Source organism: Meriones unguiculatus, chromosome 21 (assembly GCF_030254825.1).
Source record: "Meriones unguiculatus strain TT.TT164.6M chromosome 21, Bangor_MerUng_6.1, whole genome shotgun sequence".
Lineage (NCBI taxonomy): Eukaryota > Metazoa > Chordata > Mammalia > Rodentia > Muridae > Meriones > Meriones unguiculatus.
The window spans coordinates 46,475,229-46,499,673 of NC_083368.1; the positions used below are offsets into that span (position 1 = coordinate 46,475,229).

The following is a 24,445-nucleotide window of genomic DNA, read 5'->3' on the forward strand; positions in this document are numbered from 1 at the left end:
CGTAGATGCTTCCCTTTGCAAAAATTACAAACTTTTATGTCCCAGGGGCCTTTGGGATTGCGTGTTAATTGTCTCGGGGTGTATATGCCAAAATTTAAAGCACGGACTGAAAGTGATTTTCCTAGCCATCTTTTCAAAATCATTTGCCATTAACGTTTATATTCTAGTACAGATGAGATCTCTGTTTAAATGGTGAAAAATAGTACACCACTATCTAAATGGTGAAAAGGCCTGGAATGGCTTTAGTTTCTAGTAAACATGCATGTATTTAAAGCTTGTTTCAGGGTTAATACATTACTTGGTGGAGATGATTTAATCAGCAATGGCCAGTTAGATGCGTGTGACATATGAATTAAAAGATTTAGCTATCTCACCATATCTTTGATGAAAGTAGTACTATCTTGAGCAAAGCAAACCAATAGAAATGGTCTTATAACTCAGGTTTACTAATTCTTTTTCTTCCGTGCAAGAATTTGTAGTAACAAAGCTTGCTGAATGAAAGCTATCCATGTTTCCTTTGCCATTTTTTTTTCTTTAAAATTACTTTTTCTTCACACGAGCAGTTGGTTTACTCTAAACTATGTATGACGCCTACAAAATGCCACTGAAACCATAAAGGCTTTGGATCTGAGGCCCTTAAGCAACAGCCTGGGTAGCGGAGACTGGGAGTGCGGGGAGGAAGGGGCAAGCCGACGGGACGGACCCTCAAGGCTGTGGCGAGCTTGGAGCCCACTGAGGCACAGACGGTAGACCCCCGGGGGCTTGCTCAAGGACACAGTCGTTTTTACCCGCACCGAGACACTGACATCCGAACGGAAATGAAGGCAAATGTCACCCACCGGTAAAACTTGCAGAGGAGCGGAGGAGACGGGCCTGGCTGGGAAACCCGGCGCGGCCGTGGAGAAGTGCACCTGGGCGGCGGTGGAAAATGGCGCCCACCCAGTCCTCGCCGGCGCCGGGGAGCGGGCCCGAGCGCCTCCGCCTCGCCAAGGGCTGCAAGCAAGGTCAGGCCGAGCCCCCGCGCCTGCTGGGGGCCGCGGGGGCCGTGTCCCTCGGGGGCCCTCCTGCCCCGAGCTGGGCCCCCGTCTGGTTTCTGGGCAGGCTGAGCGGGCTTGGGCCTGTGGTCCGGCTCCCGGGGCCCGTCCCTCCTCTGCTGTGTGGGGACACGGCGTCCAGCCCAGGCTGGCCCCTCTGCAGGGACAGGCGCACGGTGGCCCGAGGTTGGCGCGTTCATGTTCTGGCGCTCGCTGCGGTGGGCCTGGACGCGTCAATGCCGAGCAGCATGGCGGTTTGAGCAGGCCTGTCCCTCTCAGGGCCTGCCACCCACGTGGCTTGCCCGCAGTTCTTTAGGTGTTTTCAGCCCTGGGGGTTCTGTCCTGGCAGCCACAAATCTGGGCAGGCGGGCTTTGCTCCAGGCTCTGTCTCATGTGCAAGGTGGTTAAAAGCATGATAGCCAAAGGCCCTGCTGCCCAGCTTGGAGCCAGTTCCCCTTTGTGTTGTGCTCTTTTTCACGCAGCCAGCAGGCCCAGCAGCGCAGTCAGATGTTACATCACTTTTTCTCGAACTAGTTATTTTGAAAAGCCATTAAGTAGTTAAGGCTTAATTTTTTTTAAGGAGTACTTCTAATAATTGCCTGAAATTGATCAGTATGATGTAGAAAATTGGGTATTCGTTTCTGACACATCAAAGCTAGTAAGAGCACAAAGTCATATCAAAGACTGATAAACTTGTGGTAACAACAATAACAACAACAACAACAACAACATGTCCAGTGAAACCTTCAGACACTTTGGAAGTCTTATTTTGAAGTAACTGACATTTCCCTAGAGAAAACTTGAAATCTGTTCATCCATTGGACAGTTTAATTGATGAAGTTACAGGATGTTGAAACGTGCTGTTTTGTTGCCTATTGAAAGAGCTCAGTCTGGACAAGAGGGCTTAACATCATTTACGATGGCCCTGGAGGAAGGGCTCCTATATATACATCTCACTAATTTATATAAGGGATGTAAATGATAAGCTTTAGGCTTCCTTATAGAAAGGATCTGTGAAAGCTAGGCTTACGACTAAGATAAAAATTGCTGTTTCTGCTGCTGTGAAGAGCCTAGCGCACTGAAGGCTGGCTGTGTGATCTGAACACTCAGAACCAGGTGTGTCCCCACCCACAAAGGGCTGGGCCTCCCTCATCAACCGCTAATTAAGAAAATGCCCTACAGCCTTGTCTGCCTACAGCTCAATCTTCTGAGGGAATTTTCTCAGATGACTATAGTTTGTGTCAAGTTGACATAAAACTAGCCCGCACAGTAACTGGGTCAGAAGGGACAAAGGAATGATGATAGTGATGGAGGATTTTAGTAGGACCTGGGGAAAAGGAAGGCTTCAAAAACATTTAGAGCTTGCTTTAGAAATCCTTAATGGATTAAGTTTTATGTTCTTTGTTTCCCAAACAGAGACTTACAACTGTCCCATTTTGACAAAGAAGCATATGTGCTCTGAAGACTGGGAAATATCAAGTGCTGTTTTAATGGTAGCTGGTTCCCTTTCCCTCAAGCTTTGCTATTCTTTTGTACATGCTGAGGTCACACATTTCCATCAGAGCTGAGTGGCGTCTGTATTACGGACACTGAAAACTGAAGCGCAGAGAGTGTGCCTGCATTAAGGACATATTTATAAGTAGACTCTTAGTGATGTGAGCTAGCGCTTAATGGAGTCCCAGCTGACTTTTAGTGCTGGTCAATGGCACTGAAACTGTGGAAGGGAGTAAAGAATGGAACATTCTTTTTGAAGGAAAAACTTGAAATCTGATCTGAACTAAGTTTATTCCTCAGGAGTCCACACAAGAATTCATGTGTAAGTCTCTTACCCGTGGAGGTCTGTTTCTCTGCATCTTCAGATTTGGCGCTTACACCATTGTCCATGTTACATTAAGCCACATCAGGCAACTGCTTTTTATGGGGTGTGTTCTCTGGGGCCAATTCCATGCCAAAAGACTTTTCTGTAGGAAAGATTACAGAACAGAACAGCAGATATGAACTATGTCAATTAAGGCAAGGATTTGATGTGTACATATAGACGACCTTTATAGTGCTTATTTCTTAGAGAAAAATTACCTGCCCTGTGCCCTCAATTAAAAAAAAATGCATTTAAAAAAATGCAACCGTGGAAGATATTTGTTTGTACTTCTTAACTGCCTTTTACCCCTTTTACATATGCTGCAGTTAGTTGTACCCTAATTTCTAAGTCTCAGGGATAGTTAAAAAGTGAATACAGAACGGTTTTGCAATATCAAGTTAACAAGGATTTAGTTCTCTTAAGTGATAACTAAACGTTTTCAGAACGTTTGCAGCACCCCCTGCTGGCTATGTCAAGGACATTCCTAAATAAAGTGCTCTCTGTACTACTTGGTGACTGTTTGAAGTCTGCCCAATATTTCTTTTTGGAGTTAGTTTTCTCTAGAAATATTTTGTTTCAAATGATGTAATAGAGTTAAAATTTTAACTGAAGATATTTTTTATTCTAATTTATAAATTGTGTTTTGAATAGTGCTTGTTTCCTAGGCACTGTACTAATGTACTTAATAGAGAAAAAGATTGGCCAGCATTTTTTTTATCAATTAATTCAATTTACATTTCGGTCATAGGCTCCTTTCTCCTGTCCTCACAGTCCCACCCTTCTTCCTGCATCCCTTCTCCCCTATCCCCCAAAATAGAGGAGCCCCTCTACCCAGACACCACAGCTCATGTATTCACATGAGTATTGCGTTCATCTTCCCCCTCTATGGTCTGGTAGGGAAGTCCCATCAGGGGGAAGTGATCAGAAGGCAGGCAACATAGTCTATGTCAGAGATATTCTCCACTCCCCTAACTAGTGGGCCAACATGAAGCCTAAGATGTTCATAGAACTTATCTTGGGGTCTGTGCATTGTAGTATGTCTATCCTTACTATATGACTAACATCCATTTATAAGTGAGTATATATACCATCTTTTCAAATGCTCCTATTTTATTGTAAATATTTCGACCATGAACATTCTTGTATGCAAGTCACATACAAGTTCATTGTATGCAAACTACAAACCTTGGAGGATTAAAAAGCTTCAAGAGGAACATTCTAAATTCCAAAAGTTTAATGGAGGAAGAGTTGGCTGTGATGAGGTTAGAGTTACAGCAGCCCTAAGGGTAGTCTTCAAGATTATTTGGCTGACCAGTGTGTTTCAAGCCCAAATCTAGAATCATAGTGTTCATGACCCTGTTAATGGGCTTTTTGTTTGGACATCAAATAATTAACTAAAAGGAAAATAATTTTATAATTAGTGTCATATGAGGTGATAATGATAAAATCTTGGTTTATTAAGAACAGAATCAAAGGGTGTTGTATCAAATGACAAATTAAGCTACGTGACAAAATTTTACGGCCTTTATAAACATTGAGTAAATTTAAAATGAGACACTGGCTTAATTTAAAGATAAATTCATCTTTTAGATGAAAACATACATCCCATCATAAGTAGGTACTTACTTTACTAATTCAACAACGAACTACTGTGGTCATAGAGAACGGTGCTTTTCATTTTGTTTTACTTTTTATGTATATATTTACATTTTATTGTGAACTTTACACAGAGTCTAATAGGAATGGTTTAAGTGTTTCCTCCACTGTCAAAAGTAAATGGGTATTGGAGAGATGGGTGGAGGATGGCTGTTGGATGGGGAGGCCTTTTGTAGACTCCTAATGAATCATCATCTGGCCTTTAATTGGATTTCTGCCAGAGTTGTGATGGGACATATCAGTGGGTGTGTTCTTTGAGGACTTATGTTTTGACTCTGGTTAAGTGAGTCTTATTTTCTAATGAAACTGTATTTTATCCAAAGAGGTTTAGTATTATGAGTTATTAGAAAATCTTAATCCTATTGATGTTTGAAAACAATTGTAGCTTATTAATCACATGCTTAAAATAACATGACCTTAAAGCTATTGATGGTCTTCTCTAAGCAGGAGCCCTGTGGTCTTAGTTTCTATGTTCCTTGTATAAGAAAAAGGAACAATGTTAGTAATTAACCTTGTGATGCTAGAGTGATGGCTCATATATGTGTCAGCATAAGTAAAGATGTGGAAATGGTCCAAAACAATTTGTTTCATAGAACTTCTTTCTGCACTGGTTGTAACTATTAATTTTCTTATTCCTTTCTGGAGAAACAATATCAGTCTAGTGAATTATCTCCAAATAAAACCTAGCATCATCCCTAGTCGACCAAATCTAGTGCTTTCTGTGTTCTAATGCAGAGCTTTAGTTTGTCAAGGATGATACCACTGAGAGATTAATGCTAGAGTGACAAAAAGTAGTCTCATGTCTACGTGTACCTTTGACCTATATTACTGGATATTAATTCCATAAAATCAGTTCAGATATCTCAAAGCAACCACAAAAAGCTGCACAGTAGCTGACATTGGCATGCACTATGACTTGAAAACTGAGGAAACTTGGGCCTAGAGATTAGGTGACATTTCCTCTGCCCCAGTGCCTGATTAGCCTCAAGTACCTGATTAATCTCAAGGGTTGCATTTTGTTTTCCAGTTTCCTGTGTAAAGGATAGAGAATAAAATTATCTTATCAAATGGCCAGGAAGGGTGTGTTACTGAATTAATTAGTAGCTAATATCAATGGACTTATGTGTCATTTTCATATTTCTTTTTGTTACAGAGTGCAAAGTATGGCGAAATCCACTAAATTTGTTTAGGGGTGCTGAATACAATCGGTGAGTCTTTTGTCAGCTCAGGAAATAAATGAATGGTTTAGAGAGCAAAAATAGCAAGTGTTATTGCTGGTTCATTTAGGGGTCATGTAATAGTGTGCCTTACCTCTCCTCTACCTTCCTTCCCCTCTTTCCTCTTTTCTCTCTTTCCATTCCCTATTCCCCCATACTTTTCCATCTCTTCTCCTTCTCTTTCTTCCTCTCCTACCCCTTTTTTAATTTTTATTTTTTTGCTTTTGTTTGAGGCAAGGGTTTCATAATCCATAACTTGTTGTGTGGCTGTGTACCTTTGCTCCTGATCCCTTTGCCTCACAAGTGAGTGTTGGGATTGCAGCCTGTCACCATGTCCAACAGTTTCCATTTTGGGGGATGCTGTCTTTAAGTGTTTGGTCTGTTTTATAGATATTTTGACCTTTTAGTTGGGAAGAATATATAAAACTATAGGTTGTAAATTTTTCTATTGCCCTAATTCTTTGAAAAAAATTTCTTACTATATATGTATGTATATGTGTATGTTGTATGTCATACTCTGAGAACAACTTGTGGGGGTTCTCCCCTGACACTGTGTGGGTTCTAGTTGGTGAACTTTGGTTTTCAGGCTCAGTTGCAGGTGCCCCCATTTGCCCTCATTGGTCTTCTATTGCAGTTACTCTTTTCCGTATATATTATATAGCCCCCAAATTCTGAAGGTTCCCTGGAACTTGATTATGTGGATTCCAGAGAAGTTTATATTGCAAATTAATTGAATGAAGTAATTAGGCAAATTAAAAACTTCATAGTTTGGAAAGGTCTATTTGTAATATTAACTAGGAAAGTTTTTCATTAGTGGGAGCTACTAAAATGTTGAGACAAAGACAGAAGAGAAAACATGTATTTATTTTATGCTACATAATTCCTGAAGGAAGAACAGGATGGCTTTTTTTGAGATTTATTTTTATTTTATGTGTACTGACGGTTTCCCTGGGTACACATGTATCTGTGTACTGTGTACATGCAATACCAAGGGAAGCTAGAAGAGGGCACTGGATACCCTTGGAACTGGAGTTATAGGCCATTGTTAGTTGTCAAGCAGCTGCTGGGAATCCAATAAGAGTCTGTGGAAGAGCAGTCAGAGCTCTTAAACACGGAACCATCTCTCCAGCACCAAGCAGGATGCTTTTAAAAAATGCTTTGATGTTCATGAGCCAAGTTATTTTAATGCTCAATAGTGGTTTGGTTCTGCAGGTTCTTCTTTTATAGGTCTTTTTTCTTTCTCAAAACTGTCTGCCCATCATATTTGCCCTTGACAGGTACACTTGGGTCACAGGACGAGAGCCTCTGACGTACTATGACATGAACCTCTCTGCCCAGGATCACCAGACATTCTTTACTTGTGATTCGGACCACCTTCGTCCTGCAGATGCAAGTATGGAAGATCCTTCAGATACTTCAGGATGGGAAAGCTTTTCAGCTTGTTCCAAACCATGATTCTGACTCTATAATATCTGCTTTATAGCTAGGTTTGGTGGCACACATCTGTAATCTCAACAATCAGGCGGAATTGGCAGGAGGATCTCTAGTTTGAGAACAGTTTGGACTATATAGTGAGTTCCAGGCCAGCCTGGGCTGTATAAAAAGAGCAAGCAGGGCTGGAGAGTTAGGTCAGGGGGAAAGCTCTTGCTCTGTAAGCAGGTGGACATGATTTTGGTCCCTTAAGCCCATGTAAAAAGAAAAACTCCAGATTTGGTAGCACGTCTTAGTAATCTTAGCTCTGACAAAGCAGAAACAAGTATATCCTTGTGGTTTGCTGGCCAGCCAGCTTAAAATACATTGTGAGATCCAGACATGATTAATGAACCTGTCTCCAAGAAAAAAAAAAAAAAAAAAAAAGAAAGAAAGAAAAGAAAAGAAGAAAGGGAGATGAATTACTGATACCTGAGTTATTCTTTGAGTATTATATTGACTAGTAAAACCCATATTTCTTACAGAATATATATGAAATTTATTCACAATGACTATCAATATAGAAATGAGGGTTATTATTATTATCTAGAATATGATTTTGAAACATCAAAGGAAGTTTTATGTATTTTGAAGACACACATCTTATGCAAAATTAAACCCAAAGGTGAGGTGGAATGAAGGGTCTCTTTAATCACATTCTAATTAGAAATTGGGATTTGGGGTGGTGGTGGTGGCCCATGGCTTTAATCCCCGCATTCAGGAGGGAGAGGCAGGCAGAGTTCTGAGTTCAAGGCCAGCCTGGTCTACAGAGTGAGTGCCAGGTTAGCCAGGGATACATAGAGAAACACTGTCTCGATTCGGGATTCACTAAATGTAAATGGACGGTCTATTTTACTGACTTAATATATCCATTCTCTAGCATTTGAAGGGTACATGGCTTTGGCTATAGAAGTTCATGTGTGTTTTCTATTGCAGCAGAATTTGTTTAGCATGCATTTCATACTTACTGCTTTCCTATTTGTAAATTTTGTATTATTAAATGGGTCAAAAGTAAATATCTGAGAAATCCTGTCTTAACTAGGGTTATTGTTGCTGTATTGAAACACCAATATTAAAAGCAATGTGGCATAAAGGGTTCATTTAGCTTACATACCCTGAATCACAGTCCACTGAAGGAAGTGAAGGGAGGAAATCAAACTGGATCAGTACCTAGAAGCAGGAACGGACGCAGAGACGGTGGAGGGGTGCTGATTACTGGCTTGTTCCCCATAACTTGCTCAGCTTGCTTTCTTATAGAGAGAGCTTAAGACCACCAGCCCAGAGTTAATACTGTCCACAATGGGCTGGGCCCTTTTCTGTTAGACTAAGAAAATGCCTCAGAGGCTTGCACAGTCTGATTTTATAGCTACATATTCTCAGTGGAGAGTCCCTCTTCCCAAATTACTCTAGCTGATTGATGTCAAATTGACATAAAACTAGACAGGACAGTACCTTTAACCAAAACAATTTACACATAATTTTAAGAAACTGACTTATAAAATATGAATTGTTAAATTATATAAGGGCATTGTTATTTTTAATGATCTTGTTGCTATTATAGAATATCATAGTATGGTTAATATTCCTGAGCCCTGAGATAATCCCAATATATTCACAAACTGCTCTGATACATAAAAACTAAATTTTCAGGGAAATCTGAGTCACAAAAAAATATTTGTCAATCAAAACCCTTCAACTCGGCTCACATTCTCCACATGGGTCTGCAATCAAATATCCAGCGCTTGTAGAAAATGCTTTGGAACATGCTGGATAGAAATTATATATTGTAGAATGAATAAATAATTGAGTGTCACTTCAGATGGGAGCAGGTACCTTCAGGATGATCTGGCCATAAAAGAGCAATTTAAAAATGTGTAGAATATGTTTTCTAACAGCAAGTGCTTATCAAAGTCAAAAGACAGTAAATCTCTATTATAGCTCATTTTTTGACTTTTTTAAGGGTATGATATTTATGCCTATAAATTAATCCTCACACACAAAGAGTTTGTTATAAGCAACTGAGGGACGATGAACTATCAATTCACAATACTTGCGTGACTTTGGGGATATGGGCTGACTTTCTTGGTAACCAAATGTCACAATTAAAGCTGCCAACCACCTACTATCCGACACAGTCATCCCAATTGTATGTACTAGTTGACCTGTGTTGTTCATTTTTTTCTGACTAGTAATGCAGAAAGCTTGGAGAGAGAGGAACCCTCAAGCCAGGATCTCGGCAGCTCACGAAGCCTTGGAGATAAATGAGTGAGTAGTGAATAGATTTGCTGTTAAAATGAAGTCATGTCTTACATTGAGCATTCTCGGCCGCCATCAATGGGACACTTCTATTAAGCTGTGCATTTGAACGGCACGGCTATTTTGAAGACACCACTCTCTAAAGTTTTGTTTCCATTAAGGACAGCCACGTGTATGTGTATGGGAGGGAGATTAGTTCTGTTAGAACAAAGTTCAGTGCCATTTCTTTGACCCTAGATTAAACCCTTTGAGGGATATGCTTGGCCTATTGTAAGAACGTAAACGAAGTACAGTTCTTGGAATATCTAGAACATTTTGACAGGGACCGATATTCTAGATGTATAATACTCATCTGTGCATCCCTGTTTCTAGATGTAACTTCTGCTAGTGGGAGAAACAGCAATTACAAAAAAGATAAATGGTAAAAAAAATTTAAAAATTTAAATGTTAAGATAAAACTAAGAGGAACTGCTGTTTTTACTGTTGCTAAATATTCTGTGGGTTACCAAGGAAGACTGGAAAATATCTTCTGAAGATTTCGGAAAATGAGATTCTTAATGTTGGAGTCATTAAAACTTAGGGGGTTGGCAGAAACCTTAAAGGTCACTTATCTCAGCCACCCATTTGGTACTTGAATCACCTCAACAGGGCCTTTGCCAAGCGGTCATTGTTAAACTATTTTGTGATTTTCTCAAGCTTACAGAATCTTCTCTAGAGGGGTCACGAACATTAAAAAAAAAAAAAAAAAAAAAAAAAAAAAGAAGCCACTAAGTTTCAAACCCTGCTTCTGTAATGCTGAATCTGCATGGTGTCTGACTGTCATGCAACACACCTCTCACTTTCTTGTCATCCACAAGTTTAATATGCCTGCCTTGTGTGTGTCATTTATGTTTCTGAGAAGGGTATCAGGGCCAAAAGCAGAACTCTGGGGCATAACATGTAGAAACCGCAGGCTATGTCTTCATGAATCACCTTTCTTTGGTGTCATCTCGCCAGTTAAAGGGTACCTAGTTACACTGTGATTCTGTCATATCTCTCCATTTTGATCTGAAGAATGTCAGGTGACAGGGAGTTTTAATTTATAGTAAGTCTGTTAGGGAAAACGAAGCTAGCAGCCTTGTGTTATTTACTCTTAGCCTTTTACGCTGGCTTCTGCTTTATTTTTATTTTATCTTATTTTTTTTTATGTGCTTAGAGATCATTTCTCTAATAATCCACTGGTATTTCTTTCTGAATCACTGTTCTGTCATTTGGAGAGTCAGCCTTCTTTCCTGTGTGAAAATTTATGGTGCATTTGTCATCTCATCTTGTAGTCTTTATTCTTTGTGGTTCCACAACTATCCATAGAGCACGATTTCATGTCCTGCCTACACTATCAGTTGGCTTCCAAGGGTTTGCCCTCCCCAGAAGAGTAGTTCACTTAGAATGTGTTACTGATGTGCTGTCTTACATCTTTTTGCCCATTTTAGAGTTTAATTTCTTCTCTCCTTTTTAGTCTCACAGTCATTCTCCTTGATAAAGAAGCCAGGAGCAAGATGGGAGTGAGAGAATTTTCTTTTCTCTTTATTATCTCCCACTATTAACCATGAGCCTTCTTTGTTTTAATGTTGTTGTATTGTCTCTTTTGCTTATTTGTTTTTGTGGTGATTTTGTAGAAATTGGGAGGAGGGAACAATAGGACCTTACATATAACTTTAAAAGGAGGGCAGATAGTTGTCTTTAGTGGGTTTGTATGTTTTTTTTTCCCTATTTATTTATTTATTTTAGGCAACCCTTGCCAATATGGAATTTCATCTCTCCTGATGTTATTCTTATGAATTCATTCCACTTCTTACAGTCTATCACGTGCGCTCTTTTCATCTTTTGTTTTGTTTGCATGTCCTTTAAGAATATGACCTGGGCTAGGTCTCCATGGAGCCACACTGGTTCCTTCAGTGCTGCCTTTCTACCCTTCCTGGGAGGTTGTCATTATGATTACAACTGCACATACGGAAGCTATTCTGTCCTCTTGAGCCATTTTCCACCTTACATCTCATGCCATCCACTCATGCCTCGTTTTATGAATTTTCAAAATCCACCTCCTCCTCTTTGGTTGCCCTGAGCTCTGAAATGCCATAGTAACACTCGCTGAATGTTCCTATCAGTTTTCATTTCACCAACTATTTTTTTCTTCTTGGTCAGAATTAGGTCCAGAGTTGAAGTTCCCCTAATTGCTTCCTCTACCATCTGGGAGATAAAATTGTTACCAAAGTAAGTCAAGAAGCTATCCGGCACCCTACTTCTAAGCAATCAAGATGTATAGCAGATTCCTGGATGCTTGACGCCCCATCTCCACACTTCTTGCTTCTGTGTGTGTATTGTGTTGTGAAAAAGATGCATCACACCCATCTTCCACTGAGAACCATGCTCTGTCCCCTGATCATTAGCAATTCTATTGCTCTTTCTCTTTTATGCACAGACTCTTAGCACGTTTCTACCCCAAAAAATAAGTTTCCACATAGACACGTTTCCTGGCTAGTACTGCTGTTCTCCCTCTCCTCCTAAGAATACTACTTGAAATAAGAACACACACTGCAAGCAGCCTAGCCTGAACTATTCTTGAGCTCCCAACCCACCAGGGGAACTCCTATAGCTAATTCCTCTGAAGCTGTGCCTATAGTTTATTGTCTCAGTATTCAGTTCGTTACCTTAAACCTATATTTATGAGTGGACATGTGAAACCCTAAGTATTCCCTCTGATGCCTAGTCCAGTAGTTCCCTTCAGTAAATACCGAGACAGTTCTAGCATCACTACTGTTCTGTCCAGGTCAGATATTCTCCCCTCTGTAGTGACTTATTCTCTAGTGTTTATTCCGGGTGTTTTCTCCCTACCTCATCATATTTAGCTAAAGCCTCGCTGATGGTTCCTACTTGAAGTTAGAGAGGTGGGATGAAGAATCTGTAAGGCTTCCCACCTTTAAGGATCAGATGGCCCCAGACCTACCATTATCTGTTAAGCTCATGCTTTCTCCTAGCTGGCCTCAGTTTTCAAACAGTAACACTTAGTTTTAATTCATTCGTTTCCTCTCTTGTGGTCTGATGGAGAGAAGTAAGGCACTGGCCACAGAGAAGAAGTGAGGAAGACACAAGGGTGAGGGCCGCTCAGCACCCGTGTGTGGTCTGTTCTGCCCTCATCCTCCCCTCTCACCCTGCCTTTCTCTCACAGCGGGCTGCTCTTTGTAGATTTGGAAGGTTTGCATCTCTAAAAGCCTCCTGTGGTGGTTAGTTAGCTGCATATTCTTTTTGGCTTCCTGCCTCACAAGGTTGTTGAAAGGGTCATGTGAGCACATGTTCAGTGCCCTGTACGGTGCTTACTGTCCACTCAGCTTGTTGTTAGAGGCATGAGTGGACTCTTAGGCTGTGTGACCACATCAGAGTTTGAGCTTTCCAGAAACTACTTCCACACCTTCTTCTTGTGTTTTCTGATGCAGAGAATCAGTGCTGCTGTGGGAGTTTACAGCACTGTTTCAATTTTTTTTCAGTCACTTGATTTAATGAATTTTATGCTCTGAAGAAATTCCTGATTGAAAACAATCTCTGTGTAGTAAACTAAAGGGAGCTTATGTGTACCTCACTAAGTATTGGGTGCGACACCCTTTAGTAGCTACTATACTCATCATCATTAGCTGACATTCACTGAGCATACCTCAGTGTTGACTGCTACACTGAGCATGTCACAGAAAGCATCTTATTGAACCTTCACAAAGACATGGACTGGACCCCATGTTCTCCATCAGGGAGGCAGAGGCGTGCCTTGCCCCAGGTGACACATTAGTAAGGGGCCCCATGCTCCTAACATTCACACCTTTCCTCTCCAGCTAAACTCCAGGTATTTCTTTCGTACCATTACTGTGTCAACAGCTACAAACAGGTGCATGAAACAGTTGGTCATGCTGCATGTTTGGCGTGACTCCTTGCCCTTGTGCATGAGCTCCCACAGTCTCTTGCAGCGTCCTTGGATGTAATTTGTAATGTCTGAATGGACAGGTGTGCGACTGCTTACATTCTCTTGGCCGAAGAAGAAGCAACAACTATTGCCGAAGCAGAAAAACTCTTCAAGCAGGCCCTGAAGGCTGGAGACGGTTGCTACCGGCGTTCTCAGCAGCTACAGCATCACGGCTCCCAGTATGAAGCTCAGCACAGTAAGGTTCCTCCAGGGTGATGTGCCGGGGAATCAGGGTGGTAAAACGGTAGTTAGAACAAAGATTCCGTCTGTCTCAGAGATGGGTTCCTTTAGATGAAGCATCACCTGGTGCACAGGCACCCTGGTTGGCATTATGCCCACAGGATGTCACTGCCACAAACAAACAGCAGTAACTTTTAAAGCAATTTTTGAGCTTGTAATTCCACCATTTTTCTTTTTCCTTTCCTTCCTCCAAACTCTCCCATGCACCTCTCACCACTATAACTTTTCATAATAACTTATCCCCTGAATTTCTATATATTTCTTCTGTTCAGGAGGTCCATCTCATCAGCTTCTCCATTTCATAGCTTTAAGTCCAAGTTTGACAACTGGACATAAACTAATTTTTAGAAGATAACATAAAATTGTTATCTTCTGATCCTTGCATAGCATGGGTAAAAGCATGGTTGAAAAGGGACAATTTAGGATAGAACCTTTATTGGCTATAGACTATCAACATTTAGTTATTATTTAAGAAACATTAGTTTTGTATTTGAGAGAGAAAGAACTATGAGGTCCTAATTATTGATATTTTGTTAAAATAATACATTTTTTTGTGAAATAACACCCTAAAGGCTGAGACCCTTTACTTCAGTTCCCCAAACTGAGAACCCATGATACTTTGTGGGAACACTATAGAAGTAAGACAAAGTAATTGCTGGAGTTCCCTGAGCCCCTTGACTCATCATGGTTGGTTATTTAAACAGAAATCCAGTGATCCTTGTGGGAGAAAAGTGTTTTCATGGTCTGACAAAAATGTGGGTTGTTTCTTTTAGGTAAAATTTCTCTCACTTCATCTCTCTCTCCTGTAGTTTAAAAAGTAGGGGTATGTGTCCTTCATACTTGATATTATATAATTAAGTTTTAATATTAAACTTGGATTGGGTATAGACTCTGAGTGGGACTCTGGGTCTCAGGTGCCAGCAGTATCATTGCATTATAGTCCGTCCACATGTGTGGGGATATCTCCACCCAAGCCTTCTATACACAGGTTTCCAGTTTTAGTCTGCAGTGAATAGATATAGCAATAAGGTCTCTGATCATTATAAAAATATAGCAGTGTATTTTGAAGATGTGTAGTAAATGTCCATTTTGTGGACTAAATGCAAATTAATATATAAACTACATAACCTATAATATAACTTAAGACATTTTCTATCTTTTCTTCTCTAAATTAAATCCTTTCAACCTGTTGCCTAAATCTATCCAAAAATATAATCACATCTTTAAAATAATTTGTAGGTACTTGGCAGTTTTTCAGCACACATCTTGTTCTCATTGTTTTAAACTTGAAATGTTCAGACTTTGGTCTCAACATCTTCTAATAGCTGAGCATCATACATGCTCTTAATCCATAACAGGTGTGTCATATTTTTCTCAAACACAGTAATTTTATTGAGGATTAAGCATATGCATGTTCTCACTGGTCTGGAAACATATCCAAAATACATAATTAAATAAAAAATTAAGATAAGAAGTTGCTAATATACTTTTTTAAGGGCCGTTTTCGTGACTATTGTTGTAACTGTTGAGCTTGTCAGTGCCTTCTCTAACACTAGGGTAGTTTTTCATTTTGTTGCATACTCTATTGTCATATCTGGAATGTGTTATATTGCCATCTAAAACCAACTGCTTTTGGGACCTGGAGATGATTATGATGTCACCAGTGTTAGAGAAAGAATAATATGAACCAGAAGTTCATGATGAGGCTTCTCCAGAGTTAATGTCAAGAACGGGAAAAAAATAGTTCATCAGGATGCAACCTGAGATTCACCTCTTTGCGTCTTTACCAAAAGCATGCACACTTACAGAATATGGAATTCTTGCTTATAAACTGCAGGCAATGTTGGTGTGTTTATTTTCTTAGCTCTGTGTGGCAGAGATTTTATTTTTATCAAATATTCAACATGCTTAATTCGAAAGCATTAGGTAATCAGTCATGATGTTGGCCTTTGGGCATCTAAGTGCTTTTGCTTTACTCTGCACTCATTGTATTATTAACAAAGCAAGTTCTCTGTGCTCTTGGCAGTAGGAAAGGCCAAAGGAGCAGACTGTTCTCTCTGGGGGTTTTCTGTAAGGGGGAATAAACCAAGTGAGCCTCTACGTTTTTTTCTTAACTTACAGCTCTTGGTTTTATCGATTTTGTAACTGTTGATGTTTTTTCTCTCCTTTCTCAGGAAGAGACACCAATGTCTTGGTCTATATCAAAAGAAGGCTGGCAATGTGTGCCCGAAGACTTGGGAGAACCAGAGAAGCAGTGAAAATGATGAGAGATGTGAGTTTACATTCCTGCATGGGATGGATAGCAATGTAGCAGACAGAATAGTCCTTAAAGACAGAGCCATGATGGTCCCATGGAAGGCAAAGCCAGCCCCCAACTGACCAGCTGATGGAGTGAGCAATCTGGGGCAATTTACTTAATTTCTGTGCTCTGTTTTTCTTATCTGTAAGGTAACAGCACTTTTCACAATAACCTCATCAATTTCCTGTAAGATTTAAATGAGATAATACACAAAAGGTTTTATTTTTTATTTATTTATTTTAATTTTTTATTTAACTTTTATTAATTACATTTTATTCGTTTTGTATCCTCCCATAAGACCCTCCCTCCTCCCCTCCCGGTGCCACCCTCCCCTCCTTTCTGAATGCATGCCTCTCCCCAAGTACAAAAAGGTTTTAATATAGGGTGACTGACGTATTTTTTAAAAATCTCAGTATGTGTCCTTATTAATCAACCTTTGGGACTGTAGCAGGAAACCAACAATGAGATCAGCCATTTTAGATAATTTACTTTTTTATTTTTAAATTTTATTTCAAGACATTTTTATTTCCATAAATTTAATTACTTTTTATCTTTTGACAATTTCATACACACATATAGTGCGTGTTTGATTGAATCCAGTCTGCTTTCCTTCTTCTCTGTTTTCTCCTCTGCTTGCTCCAATATTCCATTCCAATTTTGTGTGTTTTTTGTTTTTCTTTTTATCCGCTGAGTCCACCCAGAGCTACCAGTGTGTGTATGGTGTAGGGCCAGCTCCTGGTAGTTTCTTTGAAGAAAATTGGCTCTTCTGCCAGTAGCCACCAGTTGCCAATAGCTCCTTAGCTAGGAGTGGGAGTTAAGTGTCTACCCTTTCCTTGTTGGGGTTTTGTCTGGCTGGATCTTGCGCAGATCTCATGAATACTGCCACAACCTCTGTGAGTTCACAGGAACTACTTCCCTGCTGTGTCATTCCCTCTTCTGGTTCCCTTGGTGAACCTTTCCACCCTTCCTCTGCACTGATCCTTGAACCTTGGGAAGGGATAGATGATTTACTTTTCCAATGTTTGAATTATGGGAAACCTGTACATTCAAATTTAGTATCATAATAAACTAATCCCACTGTAGCAATTTTAATCACTTTCCCTGGGATCTTGAGAACCAGGGTACTTTAATAGTTGCAGCGATCGCAAGAAGAAAAGGGATTGTGATCTGGCTTATTGGCAGAGCACATGCAGAGCAGGGAAGTGGCCCTGTGTTCCAGTCTTAAGTGCTAAAATTGTATAATAAAATAAAATGAAATAAAATAAAACTTAAGGAAGAATGAACAAGAAAGGAAATAGTAAGAGTTCTAAAGCAAAAGGAAAGTGGGGAGGTTGTGTGTTCAGGCCTACAAGACAAAACAGTGGTTTTGAAGAAAAACAACTTAAGGAACTTTGTTTTCACTTTTTGGTTGTCGTCATTAGTAAGAATCTTTTTTTTTTTCCTACAAAAAACTGACATCAATGCGAATTGCATCTGTAATTTTCTTTTTAAAACTATCTCAAAAATCCCTTGTCAACACTTCATTCTTGCACAGAATCTCTAAGTTAGAATACATAACTAAGAACCTTTATTAAAGTCAAATGACCTGGGAGCTGGCAGCAGAGGCATCCTGCTCAGCCTGGAGCTTCTGGGCTGCACACAGGTCTATGCAAACTGAGGGTCTTTTCTCAGCTGGCCTCAAGGCTCACCTGCTTCTTGGTGAAGGATGCAGCACAGCAGGGTGAGGGCCCAGGCAAGCTGTGTGCTTCCCACGCTTGGATCTGCTACTCCACCCAACAGCCAGACAGTCCCAAACCAGGGCAGAGAGACAGGAAAAGAAAGATTATGATGGCAATATGAAGAAATTCTTTTAATTGGAGAAAGAATTAAAAAATTATATCACATAATAGCTAATTTTAAGAAGAAAAAAAAAGACTTCTGTGAAGATGTGACTTATTCTTAAAACTTTTCAGCTTGTAGAAATCCCATCTTCTAATACAGCAAGAAAACTCTGCCATTTACTTTAGCTGAACAGAGCTGGGACCTTAGCAAAGGATGGGTTGCTGGGGTAGTTTTTTTTTTTCCTCAATTTTGATCTGGGCCAGCCATATTAAGCCTTTAGCTCTTTCTTTTTGTTGTCGTCTTCATCATTGTTAGCATCATCATCATCATCATCATCTTCTTCTTCTTCTTCTCCTCCTCCTCCTTCTTTTTCCTCTTTTCCTTTTGCTTCTCCCTTATCCTTAGCCTTAATTAACCTGGAGCAGGCACAATACACAGAGGAACATATTTTGGTGATCTTAACAGGTGCTTAAGCATTTCCATAGGAAAAGCAAGTTCTGGCTATTTTTATTCCATTTTTTTCTTGGTCTTTTTCGGTGTATACATATTAAATTTATTTTCAGTGTATACATATTAAATTTCATATGCTTAAAATTGACATATCCACTGTGTATTTAGCATGATTGGCCTTTGACTTCACATATCTACAGTACTGCCTACTAATCTAGCCCAAATATAGGTTTAGAGAGAGTCTAGGATGCAGAGGGAGAGAGACTGGCAAGCATTCAAGAAGCCTGCCTTTGCTTTTTCCATGCTGGTGACTCAAGGCAGCTCACTGTATTCGGTGGGCTCCTCACTTAGACTTCCATTAATGGGAAATAATGCTCCCTACCATTAGGAATATTCTGCTCCATGAGGAGAATTCAGATAAATAATGTGAGCACACTTCACATGTGATATGCATGCTTATAGTTTTCTTCATATTTTCCATTACTTGAGTTATGCGTATGATTTTCTTGCCAGTTGTCCTGAAGGACATCTTGAGATAATTCCAATTTTATTTTTAAATTAAAATTTAGTATTCATATTTGGAAATTATGAAATAACTGTGCATATTTACTGGGTAAAGCATAAGATTTCATGCCTTCACTGTTTACTGATCAAATTAAGGAAACTGGTCATTTATCACCTCAAATTAATTTCATTTTCTTGAGTGAATAAATCAATCAAGTAATACATTTAGGCTCTGTCTATACATGCGCATAAACCTACATACTGTATGCATATTTGTATGTATATAGATAGGTGTGACTTTTGTATTTCAAACCAAAATAACCTTTCAGTTCTCAAAATACCAACACATATGGAAATGTCCATCAATAGGGCCCTGACCACATTCCTACGAAGAGCAGTGCAGTGTTGGGAGAGAGGTGTTTAAAAGGGAATATTGAAAGTGCTTCGGTTTCAGAAACTTTGTAAGTGCCCTTGCACCCCACACAGAGGAACAGAGGTTGACACTTCTCCTTTTGTTAAAGCTGCTGCTGGGCCTTGCAGTAAGGCCTGACTTGCCTCAATCCACTCAATATATCTCTGAGAATTAACTCCTTTAATAGCATGTTCGTAAAACATCTCTCCATAAAACTTCCTCTGATAAAATAACACAGTGGGTTCGAGACAGCCTGATAATAAAGGTAGGAGGATCTACTTTTTCATTGAGATACAACTATATCTTCTTCTATGCATGAGTTTACATTTTGCTTGAGGAGATGTTAGAGTGGAAATTGGAATGGCAGAATTAGAATGCCATCTACTGAAAGCAGGCCCATTTGGGGAAGCTTTTCTGGAGAAGCCGTAAGAAAGGGCAAACTGTTACCTGCTGTGCTATCACTGAAAGAACATGAAAGAGGATTCTGGGAAGGTAGCTAAAGACAATTTGTTTTATTTCCATGACTGAAGATTTTACAATCGTTTAAATAAGATACTGGATTTTGTCATGAAACATTAATGAAGCCAGTGTACATTTGACTTTCTGTTGTCAAGGTTGAAAGAGTTTCCATTCTTAGGACAACCTATTAACTATTGTGTATTCAAGGATTTTTTTTTTCTTTACAAGAACCAAAGCTCCTTTTACATAGAACTCTTTTGCAAACAAAAATACAGAAGCGCCATAGTGCCAAAGGAGTGTTTGGAAGTGAGCAGCGTTAAGGGAGCATGCTGAGCATCGCTGTGGTGATTGATTAGTCAGAATGAATGGTGTTGCATGTTCTTCTGCCTAAAATTAAAGGAAAATCCATTGTATTGGTTCTTATCTTTAGTATTTTGTGTTGGTTTTATTTTAGTATTTGGTGGATGACGCTGCTGCTTCTTTCGTTTTTTTCCTTTTAACATCTACTATGCTTGTCTTTCCTTGGTCCTATTTGAGTGTATTTGAAATGCAATTCACAAGGCAGGTATGGTCTGACTCCTTAGTCATACTTGTCAATTTGGATGTGAATAAATCATAAGGATGGGATAATCCACCTCTCTGGCAGAACGTAAAAGTTCCTGTGAGTCCCTGTTTAGAGCAGGTTTTCAGAAGCTCAGCTCTGTGAACATTCTGTGCCATATAATCATCTGTGGTAGCGAGCTGTCCTGAGCATTGCAGGATGAGCGACACTGGCCTGTATATTGTGGCAGCCTATGTCCCCTCTATCTCCATGTCTCTACATACATTCCTAAATGTACTGAGCCTGCAACGGTGATAGTGACAGTGGAGAATCAGCTCCTTAAGGAATACCAGGCTAGAGAATCTGAGGCTGGGCAGTCCTGTTTTTACAAAGACTTTATTAGCTTGAACTCTCTTTGAGGATGGGCCTCCAGAGCACCCTTAGACTCCAGCGGCTTTTTTTGGAGGGCTGGCTGCTTTGCTCAGACAACATTCCTTGAGGAGATATCCAGGACAGGAAGAATAACATAAGTTGGAGGTTTTTGTGAGGTTCTGGAGAGAGGGCTTCTTTGCTCCTTGTCCATGCTTTCAGATCAGTGTTTGTCGTCTTCTCCCGAACCTGTAGTCTCTCTAAAACTCCACTTGTTTGTCCTTCTCTCAGTAGTTTTCCTCATGTCTCTGAACCATTTTCTTCCATTGTTGTTTTACTGTCTCTGCAGTATGACTTCTCTTTTCATATCTGGACCTCCCAAATGACACGGATGCCACACCCTTTCTGAAACATCATATACTCTCAATTTTAGAAAATCATGCTATGTTAGTCTCTAGCCACTGTGACAAATACATGAGAGAGCATAAGGGAGGAAAATTTATGCAGACTTATAAGTTTCAAAGGTTTCAGTTCATGGTCAACTGGCTCCATTTTTTCTTGGTTGTGATTAAGGCAGTTCATTATGGTAGAAGGATGTATTCCAGCTTTTATCAGTCAGGAAGAAGAGGTGGATGGGTGAAGCCCAGGGACAAGATAGAGCCTTCAAAAGCATGCCATGAGTGACCCACCTCCTCCAGTCTGTCTTGCTTTCCTCAGTTTCCACCCTCTCTCAGTAGACCATTCAATTATAAATTGATTTATGCATGTATGAATCCATTGATTACACGAGAGCCCTCACGATCTATTCACTTCCCCAATATCCGCATCTCTGAATGTTGTGTTGGGGTCTAGGCCTTCAATATGCGAGTAGAAGGGGGTATATTATGTCTAACCCAAGATGTTCTTCCCCTCGGTGTTCCTAAGAGCCATAGGTTTCATCTTCCCAATTAGCCATTCCTGGATGACAATATTCAGTCTCATGTCTTAAGTACCATATAACAATTCTGTACTCTTCTCTGTGTTCTAGGAAAAGGGTTTGTTCAAGGTCATACCTAGTAACTACTCCAAAGAGTATAGTCTGCAGATTGCCTCCATCAGAAGTGCCAGGTACACTTATGGTGATGTTACAGTATTAAATGTACTAATTAATATTCGGGTCAGTCCATCATGAGGAATAAGGACTTTTGTGCTTACCATCATTTTAAAGATATTATATGAAGAGAAAAATTATGAGCATTATGTATTATATGATTCAAATTTTTAATTATAAAAATATACTAACATAAATCAACAGCTCTCAAACTTCATGCTTTCAGAGCCCCTTTAAAATTATTTCAAACCACAAAAGTTTTATATATAGGTTTATTTATTCATATTTACCATTTTGAAAATTAAAACTGAGAATTAAAAAAATACCATTTCAAAATAAAATTGCAAGTATATTATGTATTATAATATTTTTATGAAAAAACTGTTGTTTAAGCAAAACAATTATTGAAAAGGGTGTCATTGCTTTAATACTTTTCCAAATCTTAGAAGTGTCTCGTGAATAAAAGCCAAAATCTCCTATCTGATTCCCTATTTAGTTTGTAGTGCCAATATGTGGGCTCTGGGAATACCACCATATACACACACACACACACACACACACACACACACACACACACACACACACACTGACAATGTGAGACTAAAAAGAAAAAAAAGGATATTCCTATAAAATAGTTGAAATATGAAGAACTCCTAAGAAAAAGTTTCTTTAAGGGTGAGTACCGTTTGTACAAGCCTAAGAAAATAACCTGGAAACAGGAAGTTGTTAGCAGTAAATTTATACTATCATTTAATTTTTTCTACAATACTGAATTATTATAGAAAGAATACTATTTTCTTATGATAATAAAGGTAGAATTACAATTTCTAAAGCATGCCTTATGAAACATAGAACTGGAGAATGGCAAAGTGCCTGCCCCACAAATGTGATGACTTGAATTCTAATCTCCGTCCTATACAGAAAACCCAGGCACAGTGGTGTACACCTGGAGTATTAATGCTAAGGAGTCAAGGACAGAAGCATCCTGGAGGCTTGCTGGGCTAGTCTCTCCAGTCAGTTTGTGAGCACTGGATCCAGTGAGAGACCCCAGCTCAAAAACAGAAGGTGAACCTTGGGCCTGACTAGGAAATACCATATAGACCTCCATAATTTGGTTGAAATTGAAGAAGATAATGCATGTTAAGAAACAACTATTTTCTCGGTAGATGTGAGTTGACTGTAACGCTGGTTCCCTTGCACTTGCCTTGGTTAGATGGTTTCTATAATAGAGAATATACTCTGCCTAAGGAATTACCTATTTTCAGTAGAATAAAATGTAGAGGGATAAAAGAAAGAATGTGGGCAGAGACTGAGACACCTGATGTTGACCTCTAGCCTACACACATATGTGCACACCCAGGTAGACATGTACTCTACCACTTCATCAAAAAAGAAAGAAAATATACACCTCTGGGCTTAGTTAAAACTTGCCAAGTGTTACTGATGACTGATTTTAGTTTGGCTATTTATCACTTATAGTAAAATGAATTATTTGTAAAACCAATGAGTTATAAAAGAGAACTAATATGCCCTTTACAAACTATGAAAGATATTTTTATCAAAATTGTATGTGTGTGTGTGTGTGTGTGTACATATGAACATGTACATAGGCATATGGAAGTAGAGCCCACGAGACAACCCCAAGTATTGTTCTTCAGGTTCCATATACCTCTTGAGACGAGATTTCTCACTGGTCTTTAACTTATCAAATGAGTAAGCATGGCTGACCAGTAAGCCGCAGGGATTTACCTGGTATTGCCTTATTACTGGGGTGACAACTGCACACCTTGGCTTTTTTTTTTTTCTATTTTAAAGTGGGTTAAGGGGATCAAACCTAGAACCTTAGGCTTGCAGGACATTCTCTCTACTGACTGAACTATCTCTTTCTTGGACCTTATATATTAGATTTCTGTGCTTATTGTAAAAATGCAAAGATCCCTTTCAGGAGGGATGCTAAATAAATATTTTTGAGGGACAATTTCTGTTTCCCTTTTATTTCATTTGTTCATTCTTAGCTTTCATAGCCTTATTTCTCTCTTTTCTGACTTTTTACCTTGCAAGTCATTTGATTTCTATTTATACAGTTGTTTTTGTTTCTTTCCTTAAGATTGTCATGGACAACTTGATTTTGTTGATAAGTTGATTTGGAGCTTGTTAAGATGGATAGATGGATAGTTAAAGAAAATACTTTAAGTATGAGGATGGGAAGTGGAAAGAATGCTTTTATTACCTGCAGACAGCCAAGATCCACTTGAACAATATATTTTCAAATCTTTAAAGACACACAGATGTACGACTCAGTTAAAGACAAACACTAAAATGTTAATTAACTCTTGCTATGGTGATTGCTGGCACATTTCTAGATTCTTTACTGTAGATACAAATAGAGAGTGAGTCCAGAAAGTAAATGCTATGTACATGAAAAGTCACTTCTCATTCTTATATAAGTTAGACTCACAGCAGTCATTTTAGCACGATTTAAAGCCTCAGAGTACAGGCCACAAATAGGAGCAGCAGGAGGAAAACAAAGGGAGTTTTGCTTCTGTTTTTCTGTTGTAGTTAGTTGTTTGTTGCCTGTCCTGGTTCTGTTTAGTGGCTTTTGCCTGGCCTTCTTTTGTTCTGATTCTCCACCTTCTCTTTCTCTTTTATTCTGTGGTGTGATTTTGGTCTTTCTATACCCACTTTGCCCTAAACCAATCACATTTCATATATATATATATTCAACAAAAATAGGTGGACTACTCCCATGTCAATTTCTGTTCTTTGTGGTTTCTATAATCAATG

The 24,445-nt window shown here is 39.3% G+C and overlaps 1 protein-coding gene across 7 annotated transcripts in view; it reads left to right on the forward strand.

Annotated features, from left to right (window-relative positions):
• The window catches only part of St7 (suppression of tumorigenicity 7), a 233,144-nt gene that overhangs the window by 131,111 nt on the left and 77,588 nt on the right, over window positions 1–24,445 (forward strand). For 5 of the 7 annotated variants that reach the window (XM_060374061.1, XM_060374067.1, XM_060374063.1 and 2 more), the window contains 6 exons: window positions 5,702–5,756; window positions 7,043–7,158; window positions 9,425–9,500; window positions 11,673–11,741; window positions 13,518–13,672; window positions 15,891–15,988. In XM_060374061.1, the coding sequence (XP_060230044.1) occupies window positions 5,702–5,756; window positions 7,043–7,158; window positions 9,425–9,500; window positions 11,673–11,741; window positions 13,518–13,672; window positions 15,891–15,988 (569 nt within the window). The remainder of the gene's footprint in view (window positions 1–5,701; window positions 5,757–7,042; window positions 7,159–9,424; window positions 9,501–11,672; window positions 11,742–13,517; window positions 13,673–15,890; window positions 15,989–24,445) is intronic. The other 2 variants (XM_060374062.1, XM_060374066.1) reach the window with 1 other exon arrangement.